At 48.6% G+C, this 15,276-nt stretch overlaps 3 protein-coding genes and 1 long non-coding RNA gene across 4 annotated transcripts in view; 2 read left to right on the top strand and 2 right to left on the bottom strand.

The window, feature by feature from the left end:
• NaCP60E (Na channel protein 60E) overlaps positions 1–15,276 on the top strand; it is a 31,721-nt gene that overhangs the window by 4,331 nt on the left and 12,114 nt on the right. The window contains exons 4-13 of the mRNA XM_070284632.1: positions 6,536–6,747; positions 11,641–11,849; positions 11,910–12,320; positions 12,380–12,599; positions 12,654–13,566; positions 13,618–13,832; positions 13,895–14,065; positions 14,133–14,326; positions 14,390–14,492; positions 14,551–14,679. Coding sequence (XP_070140733.1) covers positions 6,536–6,747; positions 11,641–11,849; positions 11,910–12,320; positions 12,380–12,599; positions 12,654–13,566; positions 13,618–13,832; positions 13,895–14,065; positions 14,133–14,326; positions 14,390–14,492; positions 14,551–14,679 — 2,777 coding nt within the window. The remainder of the gene's footprint in view (positions 1–6,535; positions 6,748–11,640; positions 11,850–11,909; positions 12,321–12,379; positions 12,600–12,653; positions 13,567–13,617; positions 13,833–13,894; positions 14,066–14,132; positions 14,327–14,389; positions 14,493–14,550; positions 14,680–15,276) is intronic.
• Positions 3,556–4,923, top strand: LOC108072353 (uncharacterized). The gene is made up of 2 exons (XM_017163444.3): positions 3,556–3,713; positions 3,778–4,923. The coding sequence occupies exons 1-2, from the start codon at positions 3,696–3,698 to the stop codon at positions 4,765–4,767; spliced, it is 1,008 nt and encodes a 335-aa protein (XP_017018933.1). The 5' UTR covers positions 3,556–3,695; the 3' UTR covers positions 4,768–4,923.
• Tpc2 (Thiamine pyrophosphate carrier protein 2) lies at positions 5,062–6,360 on the bottom strand. The gene has a single exon (XM_017163443.3). It carries the CDS (start codon positions 6,147–6,149, stop codon positions 5,169–5,171), a length of 981 nt encoding a protein of 326 aa, XP_017018932.1. The 5' UTR covers positions 6,150–6,360; the 3' UTR covers positions 5,062–5,168.
• Positions 9,267–9,867, bottom strand: LOC108072355 (uncharacterized). The gene is made up of 3 exons (XR_001770615.2): positions 9,713–9,867; positions 9,529–9,619; positions 9,267–9,459 (listed from the first exon to the last, which is right to left on the bottom strand). It is a non-coding gene; the product is annotated as an uncharacterized lncRNA (long non-coding RNA).

The raw sequence follows: 15,276 nt of genomic DNA, 5'->3' as shown, positions 1-15,276 counted from the left end.
TGATGACTGGCCATAAGTTACGCAACCGTTTTGCAGGCGCCGATAGAGAGCGCAATTTGTCCTCTCTGTCGCTGGAGGAGGCGGAGGAGGAGGAGGCGGAAAACGAGTAGGTCTGGGGCAATGGTGGGCGCCATTGTCAGCGGAGGATATTCATTGGGGAGGTGAACAATGCACAAAGGCCATGTGCAACGGGCGCTGCCGCCAGCCAGCTGCGGATTACGAATATGAACGGAAACGGAAACTAATTAAATATGTAGAGCAATTGCTGGGCTGCATCTCGCTTTATCCTCTTCACCCGATTCACTTTTTCCACTTTCTGTTTGTCCGGTCCGCTTCGCCTCACTGCTGCTTCTGTTCCTCGTTCTCATCCTGCTGCTGCGTCTCCTCCAAATTGGATTTGGTTTTGCCCAGGGCCAGGAAGCGAATGGGGCACATAGAAAGTGCTGCCACCCCCTGCGAGGAGCTCGCCGAGTCCAAGTACGAGTACGAGTCCCAATCCCAATCCCATTTCCATTTCCATTCCCGTCACCATTGAACTTGTGCAAAGGTCTGCGCAGCTGCAACTGCAACTGAAGCAGCCGCGGCAATGGGAATTGCCACTGCAACTGCAACAATGGCTGCACTTGGAGAAAATAATGATAATTAGCCCAGTAAATATGCAATAACTCAGAGGAGCTTAAAGGTGCTCATTTCTTTGAGGCCTCGAGACTCTTTTCATGCCTTAAAATATGTATTTAAGCAGCGCTTAAATATATTTATTTGTATTATTATATATATTTATTAAGGTGCTTTTATTGACCTATTTTTCTACCTTCAATAAAACAGCAATATTTCTTCGCGTGATGGGTTGCAACTGGTTTTTTTCGGGGGAAAACCACGACATTGCACGTTGCTAGTTGCTAGTTGCTAGTTGCAAGAGGCTAGTGGCTTTTAAGTTTTCTGTGTCTGTGTGCAATTTCCTTTTTGTTTTTGGGCGCTTTGAGAATGACTTTGCTTCCGCGTGAAGATGCTTTGAGTGGCGAAGAGAGCGAGTCCCGGGCCTGGCATCTCGGGGATTATGCAATACGGGGAAGATGTGCGTTGCTGTTGCATCTGATGTTAATGTGCGACCGCCAACCGGTTGCCCAGCGTCGTCACAGTCATCTTAGTAGCAGCAGCATCACCATGATCATGATGATGATCAGCAGCAACAGCTCAGCAGCATCAGCATTGGCCCTCGTGGCTCCAGTGAAAGATGTAATCCCAATCGAGAGATGACTCTCCAGTCCGCTGTTAATGAAATGCAACTCGAGTGCCCCTGCTCTGCGCTCCCAATTCGAACTCCGTTCGCCACAGCATCGTGATTATGATCGTCATTATGGTTTGATTGGCAACAGATTGTTGCGTTGGTGTCCCGCTCTCAGCGCGGCTAGTTCCTTATGTAAGGTCCCCCCTTTGTTTACAATCCGAGTCGAGTCGGTTAAATGTGTATTAATTATTCGGCAACGATGGAATCTGCCGAGTCGAGCTACCAGCTGGCAAGCGCCGCTGACGAGCTGCCAAGATGATAATCAGCGACGTAATCGAAATTGCCGCATGGCCCCGATTCCCAGTCCCATTCCAATTTGGACTTGGACTTGGCTTCGTATTCGGATTCGGATGAAAATTGCGGCGCTCAGTCACTCAATGCTAATGAAAACTGTAGCTAATCAACGACGAATGCATAACAGATGGGGAGGCACTGAGCGGGAGGACTGGGCAATGGGTGGTGGCCAGTGGCCATGACCTCTCCTCCGCTGGCAGTTCGTCAGTCGTCTCTGCTGATGCTGAAACAAAACCCAGAGCATGACGAGATATTTTGATGCTGCGCTGCAGGCGAGGCTTAACCCAATAACGGCTCGAGAGCCACTTTCGCAGCTCGCTGCTGCTCCAAGAGCCCCCATCGCGGGAAGCCGAAGGAGTAAGGGCCCAGAACAGAACCCGTTTCGCCCGCCAAGCAAACAACATTATCGGTCTAATTTCCGGCAGCAGCTTGGTTCCCCCCTTCATCATCTTGTCATCAATGGGTTAATGACAAACGACCTGGCCAGCAGCCAAACCCTTGGCCAATCCGTTATGCAAGTCCGGGCCACAATAAGGAATTGCCAATAGGAAGTCCGTATCTGCATAAACATCCATAAACATGAACGTAGTAAACAAAATACCTAACGGTTAGCGTTTGGATCGCGCACAACAATAACAAAGAGCTCTGGGCCAAAAAAGAAAAAACTAAAACTGGTCAAGTTGCATATTACTACAGTTTGAATTTCGATTTTAACCATTTTCGGCTATTTTCGGCCATTCCAGCCAGCCCACAAAAGCTTAGGGCCACTCAGATTTTCTCTCAAACGAAAGTGGAGCACCAGAAGCCACTGCTCCACAACGGAGAAAGAGAGAGAGAGTGTGGAGCACACGGAGAGAAATGGCTTACTACTAAGCACTTTAGCATTTGATTTGATTATCATATAAAAATATGGATAAATTCCCATTTAAAGAACTGAAATATTTCAGCCTTCCTTAAGGGTCTTATGAGTTAATTTTGTGAAGCAGACATTTCCGACCCCACAAATCATATATATTCTTGATCAGCATCGACAGGCGAATCTTTCTAGCCATTTCCGGAAGAAATTTAATTTTGAGCCATTTTTGCAAAAAAATGAAAGGGGTTACATCATTAAAATTCTCAAAAATGACCAAAAATTTGGATTTCTTAAAATTTAAAATTCTGTATGCAGATTTGTTAACCTGGAAAAAACTAGCATAGAAACGCTTTCCGAATGGAATTTGCTGCTTTTTTGACTTAGTTATGATATTTTTAGGGCCTTGATTTGTCCAAAAAAATTATCATATAAAAATAATGATAAAGAATTCTAATATTTCCGTCTTCTTAAAGGGTCTTATGATTTTATTTTGTGAAGCAGACATTTCCGACCCCACAAATCATATATATACTTGACCAGCATCGACAGGCGCTTCTTTCTAGCCATGTCCGGAAGAAATTTAATTTTGAGCAATTTTTGAAAAAAAAATGAAAGGGGTCATTAAAATTCTCAAAAATGACCAAAAATTTTAATTTCTTAAAATATTAAAATTAAAGTGCAGATTTGTTAACCTTCTAAAAACTAGCATAGAAAAGCTTTCCGAATTGAATTTGACACTTTTTTAACATAGTTATGGATTTTTTAAACTTTGATATGTCCAAAAAATATAATTCTTTGGTTCAATATTTATAATATATAGAAACAATACAAGCAAAAAGTATAGTATGATTAGTATACGAATCTTTCTTACCGTGTAAACTGAGTGAGAGCGAGAGTTTGGTATATTTGCAAAGGGCACATGCTGGATATGATGTGAAAGGTCAACACTCTCGCGATCGCAATCCCCGCGGAAAGGGAGAGTGGAGCGAAGCTCCAGCATAAAGCACAGCGAAGACGAAACAATGTGGCCTTCAATGGGTCGCGGTCGTGGCTCCATTCATCTCTTGTCGTCGAAAGAGATTATCTCTGCACTTGCTCGGTGGCTCGGTGGCCGTCGCGTCTCGTCTCTTACATAACCCAGCTCCCAGCTCCCAGCTCCAGACTATAAAACGGCGCGCGGCCACGATTGCCGAATCATTTCCAGTCAGTTCAGAGGCGAGTTATCATCCGAGAGTCCTTGGCAACGAATCCAACCACATGGCGGCCCGTTTTATTGTGAGTTTCCGGCTGAACATCTTCTCGTAACGTTGGACCCTAACCTTCCCTCTCCCCTCCTTAGATCAGTGCGCTCCTGCTGGCCAGTCCGGTTGTATGGGGCAAGCCCACATTCGGACGCGAGCACGTCCACATCCGCATCCATCTTCCGGAAAGCGGTGGGGATCATGGAGGCCACGGAGGTGGTGATTTCGGTGGACACGGAGGTGGTGACTTTGGAGGGCATGGAGGCGGTGGCTATGAGGTCCACTCCCACGATGGCGGTTACAGTGGAGGAGGAGGCGGCGGCGGCGGCGGTGGTCATGTGGCCACATATGCTGTCATCACGGAGAATCACGGTTACAGCGCCGGGGGCGGCGGTGGCGGTCACGGAGGTCACAGCTCCGGTGGATATAGCTACGGCGGTGGACACGGAGGATCTGGCCACGACGACGCCAAGATTGCTGCCATAGCCGCTGCTGCAGGTTCCTCCTCTTCCGACCATGGACATGGACACGGACACGGAGGCAGCGGTCACGGTGGAGACTATGGTGGCCACGCCATTGCCAATATTGCAGCCATCGCCGCCAGCTCGGACTCCTCTTCCCACGGAGGCAGCAGTGGTGGATACGGAGGCAGCAGTGGAGGCTACGGAGGCTACAGCGGAGGAGGCGGCGGACACGACGCGCAGCTGGTTGCTGCCGTGGCTGCTTCCAGTGACGGACACGGCTCCTCTGGTGGATACGACGCTGGCTCCTCTGGCGGCTATGGAGGTGGCTCGTCCTACAGCGGCGGCTCCTCCTACAGCAGCGGCTCCTCTTACAGCAGCGGTGGCTCGTCCTACAGCAGCGGAGGATACAGCGGTGGACATGGTGGTGGCTACAGCGGTGGACATGGAGGCGGCTACAGCAGCGGAGGTGGCTCCAGCTACGACACACAGGTGGTGGCTGCTGCTGCTGCTTCCGGCAGCGGTGGTTCCTACGGTGGATCCTCTGGCGGTGGTGACGGATACAGCTACTCGGCACCAGCTGCCGGCGGCTGGTCAGGATCTGGCGCTGGATCCAGCTGGTCTTAGACAGCAAAGTTCGACCCTGGCCATCATCTGGTCGTCTAGTCTATTCTATAGCGCCCTCATGTCCTCCAGTTCACTCCATCCGCACGGAACTTAACTTATATACGGCTCATCCATATATTCCATACATCCTCACGCAATGCCGATGTACAAAATAAACCATGTTAGTGTAATAATTTAAATCCGCCTTTGATCTCAGCTAAAGCTCTTCATTGTTAGGTTTTATAAATAGTTGGGAATAATATTCTACGTTTGCTGAAAAAAGCCCCGTATGCTCCTCCCCAAAACACAACCACCTAATATAAACTCCGATATTTTAGATCATTATTTGTAAAAAAAAAAATTAAGGCATAACTCAAGATCAGATTCCATATAACTGGGGAGTCTCTTTGTCCCGTCTGCGGCTACTCATTGCGCGGCTCGATGAACCGACGGTTGACCAGATCATAGATGGTGAAGTAGAAGGCGCTGGTCAGTGCCGACTTGATTAAAGTCGGTATTATTCCCTTGTAGAATCCGTGCAAGCCCTCCGTCCGAAATGTGGCCCAAATGCATTGCAGCACCGTGGGGCAGTCGGGGTTGCTTCGTGAGCCATGGGGATCCTGGTTGAGGCTCACCAATTGGATGCGCTTCCTGAGCAGGTCCACCGGATAGATCAGCGTCTTTGCCACCACTCCGGCCAGGGCGCCATTCACGAACAGATATCCGCCGTGGATATCTGTGCACAGCCCTGTCCGGGCCGAATGAACCCGGCATTCTTGGTGTTCCTTCCCCGCCAGCACCCACGAGTTGAGGTACTTGTAGATGAGAAAGTTAAAGCCCACCAGTGGAAACGTCTCGGCCATGGTAAAGGGCAGCCCCGTCATCACGCCCCTCAAGCCGAACTTGCGATACACCATCCGAACTCCCTCCAGCGGATTCATGCGACTGCGCTTGGAGTTCGGATCCACTACCACCACCAATGTTCGGACAACGTCGAAGGGCTGGGATGCCATGGCGCCCATGCAACCCGAAAAGCCGCCGCAGAGGAAGTGACGCAGCGAGGGACGATCCTCCAGGTAAGTCACCGTGCGCGTCAAGTTCCGAAATCGCTCGTAGGACCAGTACTGGACAATGGCGTAGGAGATGCTCATAAACTGGCCGGAGGAATGGCCGCGCATCAGGCCCCGGGCTCCCTCCTCGGCGTATAGCTTGCGAAAGCCCTGCAAGATGCCGCGGTACTTCCACTTGCTCCTGTCGCTGAGTGGCTCAACCTGGACCTGGAAGAGGATTTTCAGAACGTCAAACGGATGCGTAACAACCCGCGTCATGGCTCCGGTCATGGCCCCAGCAACAGCCTGCATCACTTGAATCTGCAACGGGTATTTATCACGATCCCGCTCCATTAAACCGTATGCTGTATGAGTGCGGCCAGACTCTAGATACTAGTACTTTGAAAGCACATCATTTATAAATTTACGCTGCCTTGCAGCCAACTAAGATCAAAAATTTAAAAACAGTCAAGTCAAGTCATTTCAGAAAGATCCCACTCTCTGTCTTGGTTGCTCTCTCTCTTCTACGCTTGGGTTGGGTCATGATAGAATTAATTCTATCATGGGTTGGGTTATGTATGGCATGGGAAATAGTTCTCTCATGGCGTGCTGTCTAAAAATATTGTGATATTATAGAAGATATCAAAATATCTAAATGAACATTACCTTTTGCATATTATTTTGTTAACAACTGATTCTCCCTTTACTGATTAGAGTTTCCTTTCGAACTTTTGTTGCAGCTATCGCCAAGCACCAGGTCGTCGCGTACACGCAAAAGTCCCAGGTCAAGCATGAGAACCGGCACATCCAGCTGGTGCGGGAATACGGCTTCCATCCGCGCACCAAGGCCTCCGTGGAGGATGGCGACGTGCTGCCCCGCAAGTTCGAGCCCTTTCCGGAGCACATGTACGGCAAGCCGCTCGAGGAGATTGACACCTTCATCTACGAGGAGGTGAGTGTGTGACTGACTCTCTGCCATGGCGCACTGCGCTCATTATCCGCAGACCCGCCGCTGCCTTGCCCGCCTCACCCCAGTTGGCCGCCCCATTGGCTCTAATTAAAAAGTCACACGGACGCGACCCAGTGCCCGTGGATCCGTGGGGTAGGGCAGGGTACGGAGGATTCCGGAGGCGGTAGCAAGTGCAAGTGGCACAGCGGAAATGGAACGCGACGCGGCCTGCTGCCTTGCCTTGCTTTGCTTTTGTTTTGATACCTTTTTTTTTCAAGTTTTTTGCCTTCTGTTGCATTTTGCCGAGCATTGTGGGCACAAGTGGATATGCACTTTCCGTGGCCAAAGAGTCCGGATACGGATACGGGGTTACCGGGGTTAATGGAAACGCCTAGAACGGCCCTCGTGGGGCCCTTTTCGAGAGCCGAAAAGGAAATCAGCGTAAATGCCGCGAGAGCGAGAGCGCTCGTTAAATTTCAAAGGCGGGAATAAATTTTTGGAGCTACATCAAACAAAGGACACACACAATACGGCTTGGCCACTGTGTGGGAATATGGGTCATGTCATGCACAGCACAGTCCTCCGCTCCCTGCTCCCTGCTTTCTGCTCCGGGCAGCAAAGTTGACAACCGTATTTACGTGACTCAAACAAAACTGGCCCGTACTCCGCTGCCGCAGCAGCCGCAGCGGACAAATTATAGGCGAACATGCAAGTGTACTCAAGACTTGGCGGCTTTCAGGTTTCAGTTTTCAGCTTTCGGGCCCCGGCTCTCCGCCAGGCAACCACGTGTCGTGGCAAAATAATTCACAGGATAGCATAGCGCGACTGGGCAGAATAAACATGCAAGTGACCAGGGTACGGCAACGGCTGCAATATATAATGGGAGGTGGAAATGGACTTTAGTGGGGGGGCGGAGCCATAGAGCCATGAGATGAGCGTACCTGCGACATCTAGTGATGTGTTTATCGACCGACCGGACATACATCCCTCCGGTGCCGCTGGCTCTGCCTCCAAAGTCCAAGACAAACACAGTCCAGGGCAATCTATAATTAAATCTTATTGGCCGGAGGCTTAGAGTCGTCCGGCCGAAGCCCGAAGCAAAAGGCAAATATAAGCTGGCTGCTGGCTTCTGGCTAATGGGTCACATCTCCCACGACGACGGCGACCAGAGCCTGTGTTCCATATTCTGTAATTAAATCCTAGCTGTGGATTCAACCAAAGTTGCTTGACCAAATATCAATGACAAGCTCAAAAATTCCCCAACTTAAATATCTCAGTTTTATTTACTAAAAAATCTCTCCGAGATATCTTAATTAAATCTTACTAAATCATAGCCAAGACCCTTCAATAAATGCCAAATTAAATACCTATTCATTTTGGTCAAGTTATAGTCACTAGGTATCGCCGAGTTTTCCCCTAAAAAGACCAGAGTAAATCCTCTCGAATCGAGGCCGAGCAAGCAACTGAAAACAAGTCAAACAAAGTGGCAAAGCAAGCCCAAGAATCCCTGCCCATTTGCTGGCACTGCCAGGTGGAGGAATCAAAGTGCTTAATTGCATTTAATGGCACTCACTCCTGGCAAACACGTAGTCTCTCTGTACGCGATAAGACACAGCCACAGCCACAGACGACTCTGCTGCTGGCGTCGCCGCATGTTTTCCTCAAATGCCGAACAAGGGCCTCTAACACAACTTTTCATTTCGGGCACTTAAAAGTACACACGCTTATCCTTAAGCTCTCCCCGCCTCGCCGCAAGCCCCAACCAACCAAGCACAAGTGCCCTCGCTCATGCAAATTTCCAGCTCCAGCACTCGGCCCACAAAATGGTAAATGGCAAACTGCCGCCCAATCGTAATTTTTGCTTGTTACATTAAAATTTCTGCTTACTCGGCTGAGCGACGTTTATGTGTGTATTACAGTGACAAACGACCTTCAGACAAGTGGGCTTCCAGGGGGGCGGGGGGCTGGCCGGCCGAGGCATCATCCTCGTCAGAGGCGCACATCATCTGCATATATAATTGAGGAAATCAGGGCGCTAATGAACAACCTGGCCCGGGCGGGAGCAGCTTTCTCTGCGCGTTCAGGTTCAGGTTCTCCCCTCCGGCGGCAAACAAATCGATATTTCCGAATGTGGCCCAAGGAGCAGGGCAGGGCAGGGCAGCGCAGAGCTGAGCGGAACGGCATGACGAGCGCACGACACGCGCTCCCTGGAGGCCAAGAGTAGTGTAGGGAGCTGGTCCGATTGCGGCCTGAATAATGGCATTAGCCGATTACGGGCCTCGGGCCATGCTCGAGATGATCAATGTTTAATGCCGTCTCCAGATTCTAGGGCTCCAATCCGCACTGCTGCCGGCTCATCCAAATGCCGAGAAAATATGTAGCAATTCTGATAAAAACGTGCTCACGCACGCACACTTGCACACACATTCACATATAGACACATGATTCGCGCGAATGTGGTTATGTCGAAAGAGCACGCTTACCTCTCCTCCCTCTCGCTCACTCTCATTAATAACGCAGGCTTTTCCTTCATTTGTGGAACTTTTGCGAAAATCCAGTAATTTATTGGAAACAATTTTTACGTGAAATTTCAAAGTGAATTTTAAATGCACATGTTCGTTTGTGTGAAAACTGGTCTTGCAAAATTACATGTGGGCCCCGCAGGCGGGTCGCCCAGACGGCGTGTTTCGGTGTGTCGGCTGCGGTCAAAAGTTCCTGCAAGCACAGAAGGCGGAAAATCGGGATTAGCATCTGGCAGGGGTGCTCCCGGGGGCTGCTACTCACCATTTAGTGGGCGATGGCGCTGCGATTACTTGGACCTTGCACGCATCTTCCTGCGCTTACGCTTCAACCTACGCATACGCTTCTTACGCCACTGAAACAATAGAAAGCGCACGGTTAATTGAATTGATGTTGTGCCCGTAGTCACTCGAGTTTAGTTTTCTCCACTTTCAGTTTTCTAAATTACCTTAGCTCTCATTTTCCTTCTGGTCTGGTCGGAACGACGATTTGAGAACGAAAGAAAGAACGAAAAGCGGAAGTCGGCCTCGTTGACAGCGCAGAGTCAGGGTTGCTTTTTGGGTGTTATACCAAATATCAATTTTCAATATTTGATATTCTTGGATTTTTCCCCCTTGGTCACTCTGAATCAAAGCAAAATGTCAATTTACATGCTTGGGGTCGAATTCTCGTTTTGGGGTAGAATTCTCGTGTAGAGTGTAAAAAAGGAAGTATATCAAAATACCGAAATCTCGATATTTGGTATTTTCTCCCTGGTCACTCTGAATTTCAAAGTAAAATGTCAAAACAAAGCTTTACACGCTTGGGGTAGAATTCTCGTTTTTGGTCGAATTCTCGTGTAGAATGTAGAGTGTTCGAGAGCGAACCGAACGCTGCTTCGGCAGCCTTCGGCAGCACCTTCGGCTCCGTTGCAACCGAACTTCGGGTCCGTTGCAACCGAACCGAGGGAGAATGTGTTCGACGAACGTGTTTGAATGTGAAATTTTGTTTCCCTGGTCACTCTGAATTTCGAAGCTAAACGTAAAGTGTCAAAACAAGTTTTACAGGCTTACAGAAAACAGTGTAAAATTACCTGGTTGCTCGAGCGAAGACTCTAACCACTTCTGATAAGACAACAATATTTTCGAACTTCATACACTGTCAGAAAATTAGAGGGACTTAAGAATATGTACCCTTTTCAAAATAATTTGGGATCCTGAAAAAAATTTAAAATTATTTTAATTAAAGTTATTAAACATTAAATTTGTACTTTCGGCGCCGGAGTAATTCTTTTTTTCATGGAGAAGCGGGGGGTAAATGTTTAAATATCATTGTTAAAAAAATTAAAGAACTGTGAACGCGGAAAACGCAACAATTTTAATTTAAAAATAGTATTAAATTTAGTATACAGATTTATTAAACTTATAAAAATTTTAATTAAATGTAATGCTTTTTTTGTGTATAATTATTCTGTTTTTATACCCTTGCAGGGTATTATAATTTCAGTCAGAAGTTCGCAACGCAGTGAAGGAGACGTTTCCGACCCTATAAAGTATATATATTCTTGATCAGCATCAACAGGGGAATCTTTCTAGACATGTCAGAAAGAAATCGATTTTTTGGCGATTTTTGCGAAATTTGATAAGGGGTTACATCATTAAAATTTTTGATTTTGATAAAAAATTGAATTTTCAAAATTTTTAAATGAAGTATGCAGATATATTAACTGTAGAAAATCTTGCACAGAACAGTTTTCCGATTTAAAATTAATGCTCTTTTGGCAAAGGTATGATATTTTTAATTTAAACAAAATTAAGAAGTTTTTTAATATAAAAAATCCGATTTTATAATACAAAATAATATTTTTCTAAGTCAAGGAATCATTTCCGACCCCATAAACCATATATATTCTTGATCAGCATCAACATTGGTCATTTTTGAGAAATTTGATAAGGGGTTACATCATTAAAATGAGCAAAAATGGCCAAAAATTTTGATTTCTTAAAATTTTAAATTTGGTATGCAGTTTTTTTTAAATTAATAAAAACTAACACAAAACTGCTTACCGAATCAAAATTAATGCATTTTTGGCTTATTTATGATATATTTTAATTGTTACCTGCAAGGGTATACAAACTTTGGCTGGCCAAAGTTAGCTTTCTTTCTTTTTTAGCTTTAAGTTCCCCAAAAATTATCTATTAAAAATATGGATAAATGTTAAAATTTTATATTATAATTTCTTTCAGAAGCTAGGGGTCATAAGGGGTCATTTCCGACGCTATAAATTATATATTCTTGACATCTTGTTGATTGAATTAATTTAGCCATGTCGGCAAAGAACAAAATTTTAAAAGGGTTGTTAAAATTTAAAACAAAATTAATGCTTTCGAATTACAGACGTTCTGCGTGGTGTCCAAGCGGTTTCGCAAGAACTACATCCATCGCTTCACGGGCACCAAGAGCCTGTTCCTCTTCCACCCATGGAGCCCGGCGCGGCGCGTGTGCGTGTACATCGCCACCAACCAGTTCTTCGACTACTGCGTCATGGCCACCATTCTGTTCAACTGCATTTTCCTGGCCATGACCGAGACGGTGGAGGAGGCTGAGTGAGTATAGATGGTGCCTGTCCAAATGTCCAAAATTAAATGCCACCCACTCCCCCACAGGTACATCTTTCTGGCAATTTACTCCATCGAAATGGTCATCAAGATCATTGCCAAGGGATTTCTGCTCAACAAGTACACGTATCTGCGAAACCCGTGGAATTGGCTGGACTTTGTGGTCATCACGAGCGGCTACGCCACCATCGGCATGGAGGTGGGCAACCTGGCGGGGCTGCGTACCTTTCGCGTGCTGCGCGCCCTCAAGACGGTGTCCATTATGCCCGGATTGAAGACGATCATCAACGCGCTGCTGCACTCCTTCCGTCAATTGGCGGAGGTCATGACGCTGACCATCTTCTGCCTGATGGTCTTCGCGCTCTTTGCCCTCCAGGTGTACATGGGCGAGTTGCGCAACAAGTGTGTGCGCCAGGTGCCCCCCGACTGGACGAACGTCTCGCATGCAGACTGGCAGATGTGAGTGAGTGTAGTTGAGGTGAGAGACAGCGGCTAATCTGGGTCTGTGTTCCCTGCAGCTGGGTCAACGACACGGACAACTGGCTGTATGACGAGGAGGAGCTGCCCGTGCTGTGCGGCAACCTGACCGGCGCCCGCCACTGCCCCTTCGAGTACGTGTGCCTCTGCGTGGGCGAGAACCCGAACCACGGGTACACCAACTTTGACAACTTCATGTGGTCCATGCTGACGACGTTCCAGCTGATTACGCTGGACTACTGGGAGAATGTCTACAACATGGTGAGTGTTTGTCCCTTCCGCTCTTTTCTTCTGCTCATTCCTGGATTCTCGCAGGTGCTAGCCACTTGCGGCCCCATGAGTGTCTCCTTCTTCACGGTGGTTGTGTTCTTCGGCTCGTTCTACCTGATCAACCTGATGCTGGCCGTAGTGGCGCTGAGCTACGAGGAGGAGGCCGAGATTACGAACGAGGAGCGCAAGAAGGACCTGCTGGATCACCGCGACGACTCCACATTCAGCTTCGATCCCTCGGTGCTGAATGTGAAGAAGCTGAACAAGAACAACAAGAAGAAGATTGATTCGCGGAAGGGCGTGCTCCTGGCCTCCTACAGCAAGAAAAAGACGCGGCGAAAAAAGGCAAAGGGCGGGAAGGAGGGCAGTGGCAATGGCAACGGGAACGGGAACGGCAATGGCAGCAACGGCACCGATCCCAAGTCCCCCTCGGCCACGCCCAGTCCCGGGCGGAGTCCACGCCACAGCGCCACCACACCGGAACGTCCATCGGCGCTGACTTTGCAGGCCCAGAAGCAGTACCAGCAGATGGAGCAGCAGAGCCAGCTGGCCAAGGCAAGCGGCACCGTTACTGCCCCTAGCTCAGACACTGCCACTGCCACCGCTCCCCCGCTGCCGCCCAAGGCGCGCATCAGCTTCCAGGACAGCGGCGTGGGCGTGAAGAATCCCAACATGCTGTATCCCTCGGACTACAAGGGCCAGCTCATAGCCAGCAGTCGCCAGACCAGCTCCAATTCCAGCGGCGTCAATCGCGAGTCCTCGCAGGACGACTCCGGCGTGGTGGACGATCACGAGGAGCAGGACACGGTCAACGAGCTGGGCCACGTCTCTACTGTGGAGCTGGCCCTATCGCCGCGCGAAGTGCGGCTGATCAAGTGCAACGGGAACATAGCCCGCATCAAGAACCACAACGTGTACGCCTTGCACCAGGAGTTCTCCTCAGAGGTGGTCGTTATCGGTAAGTTTGGGGTGGTCTCTCTTACAGGATAGGTTTAATAATCCCTCGTAGATGATCTGCCCGACCGGAACTGCGATCGCTGCGTCCACTGGTGCACTGACTACGAGAGCTGGCTGCAGTTCCAGAACTGTCTATACAAGGTGGTGCGCGATCCGCTCTTCGAACTGGCCATCACCCTGTGCATCGTCCTAAACACCGCCTTCCTGGCCATGGAGCACCACGGCATGAGTGAGAGCTTTCGCAACGCCCTGGACGTGGGCAACAAGGTGGGTTGGAGTTGAAAAACTTGGTTCCCTGAAAAGATCTACAGTTCCCCGTGCTCTTGCAGGTCTTTACATCCATTTTCACCTTCGAGTGCATTGTGAAGCTGATGGCTCTGTCCAAGGACTTCTTCCTGTGCGGCTGGAACATCTTTGATCTGCTCATTGTGACGGCCAGTCTGCTGGACATCATCTTCGAGCTGGTGGATGGCCTGAGTGTGCTGCGTGGGCTGCGATTGGTAAGAGCAGGGAGGAAGTGGGTGCCGCTTAGAGTAGCTTCTATAAATTTCGATTTATGTCCTCCAGCTGAGAGTGCTGAAGCTGGCCCAGTCGTGGACCACAATGAAGGTGCTGCTCAGCATTATCATCTCAACGATCGGCGCCCTGGGTAACCTCACGCTGATTCTGGTCATTGTCATCTACATATTCGCCGTCATCGGCATGCAATTGTTCTCCAAAGACTACACGCCCGAGAAGTTTGACCCGGATCCAGTGCCCAGGTGAGGCTGGAGAAAGAGTCGTCTGCCATTCGGGCTTTTTAAGTTCCTTTTATCCTTTCTCAGATGGAATTTCAACGACTTTTTCCACTCGTTCATGATGATCTTTCGCATTCTGTGCGGCGAATGGATCGAGCCGCTCTGGGACTGCATGCGTGCCGAGGAGGAGGTATGACTTGGCTCACGCACACCCCCCCAGTTTAGCTTTAATCCCTGTGCAATTCCAGCAAGGAGCCTCCACCTGCTTTGCCATATTCCTGCCGACGCTCGTCATGGGCAACTTCATGGTGCTCAACTTGTTCTTGGCCCTGCTGCTCAACAGTTTCAACTCCGAGGAGCTCAAGTCGAAGAAAGAGGCAAGTCCAGATCCCACCAGTTGATCCTTACGTTCGTGAATGTGTCTATAAATGTCTATGTCTATGTGTGTGCCAGCAATGTTACTTAAACAACCGAACAACTAAACTAAACTCAAAAAAACGCTCGAAATCGGCACGGGAACCGGAGGCTCACCCCTCGCCCCGTGTCCTAAACGATCCCCATAAACTGACTGGTTAAGACGATCGATGGTTAGATCGATTCCCCATGTTTGACTTGAATTTGCCTTGCACTCTTGATGTGGTTTTCGGTACTCGTATTTCCATGTATTTGCGTATTTGTGTGTGTGTCTCCGAGTGTGCGATGGTAACACACACAACCCCCTGGATCGAATTGCCATTTGAATTATACACCATACGATCTGTGGCACTATGTTCTGTTTTCAAAACGAGCAAATTCCATTATGATTTTCATGTATTTCAAATTCACTCTAGCTAAATTCTCTGTCACCATCGCTCCTCTGCATTGTGTTACTAAACTGTTACTAATTAATTAAAGACTAATAAAACCCCACCCAACACAGGGATTACGTCTCTTTGCTGGGTTTCTCAGTTCGGCCATTCCCGAATTGTGTTTCC

The sequence above is a fragment of the Drosophila kikkawai genome, chromosome 2R, assembly GCF_030179895.1.
Source record: "Drosophila kikkawai strain 14028-0561.14 chromosome 2R, DkikHiC1v2, whole genome shotgun sequence".
NCBI classification, from domain to species: Eukaryota; Metazoa; Arthropoda; class Insecta; order Diptera; family Drosophilidae; genus Drosophila; species Drosophila kikkawai.
The sequence above is the reverse complement of the archived record's forward strand: the minus strand, read 5'-3'. Positions and strand labels throughout refer to the sequence as shown.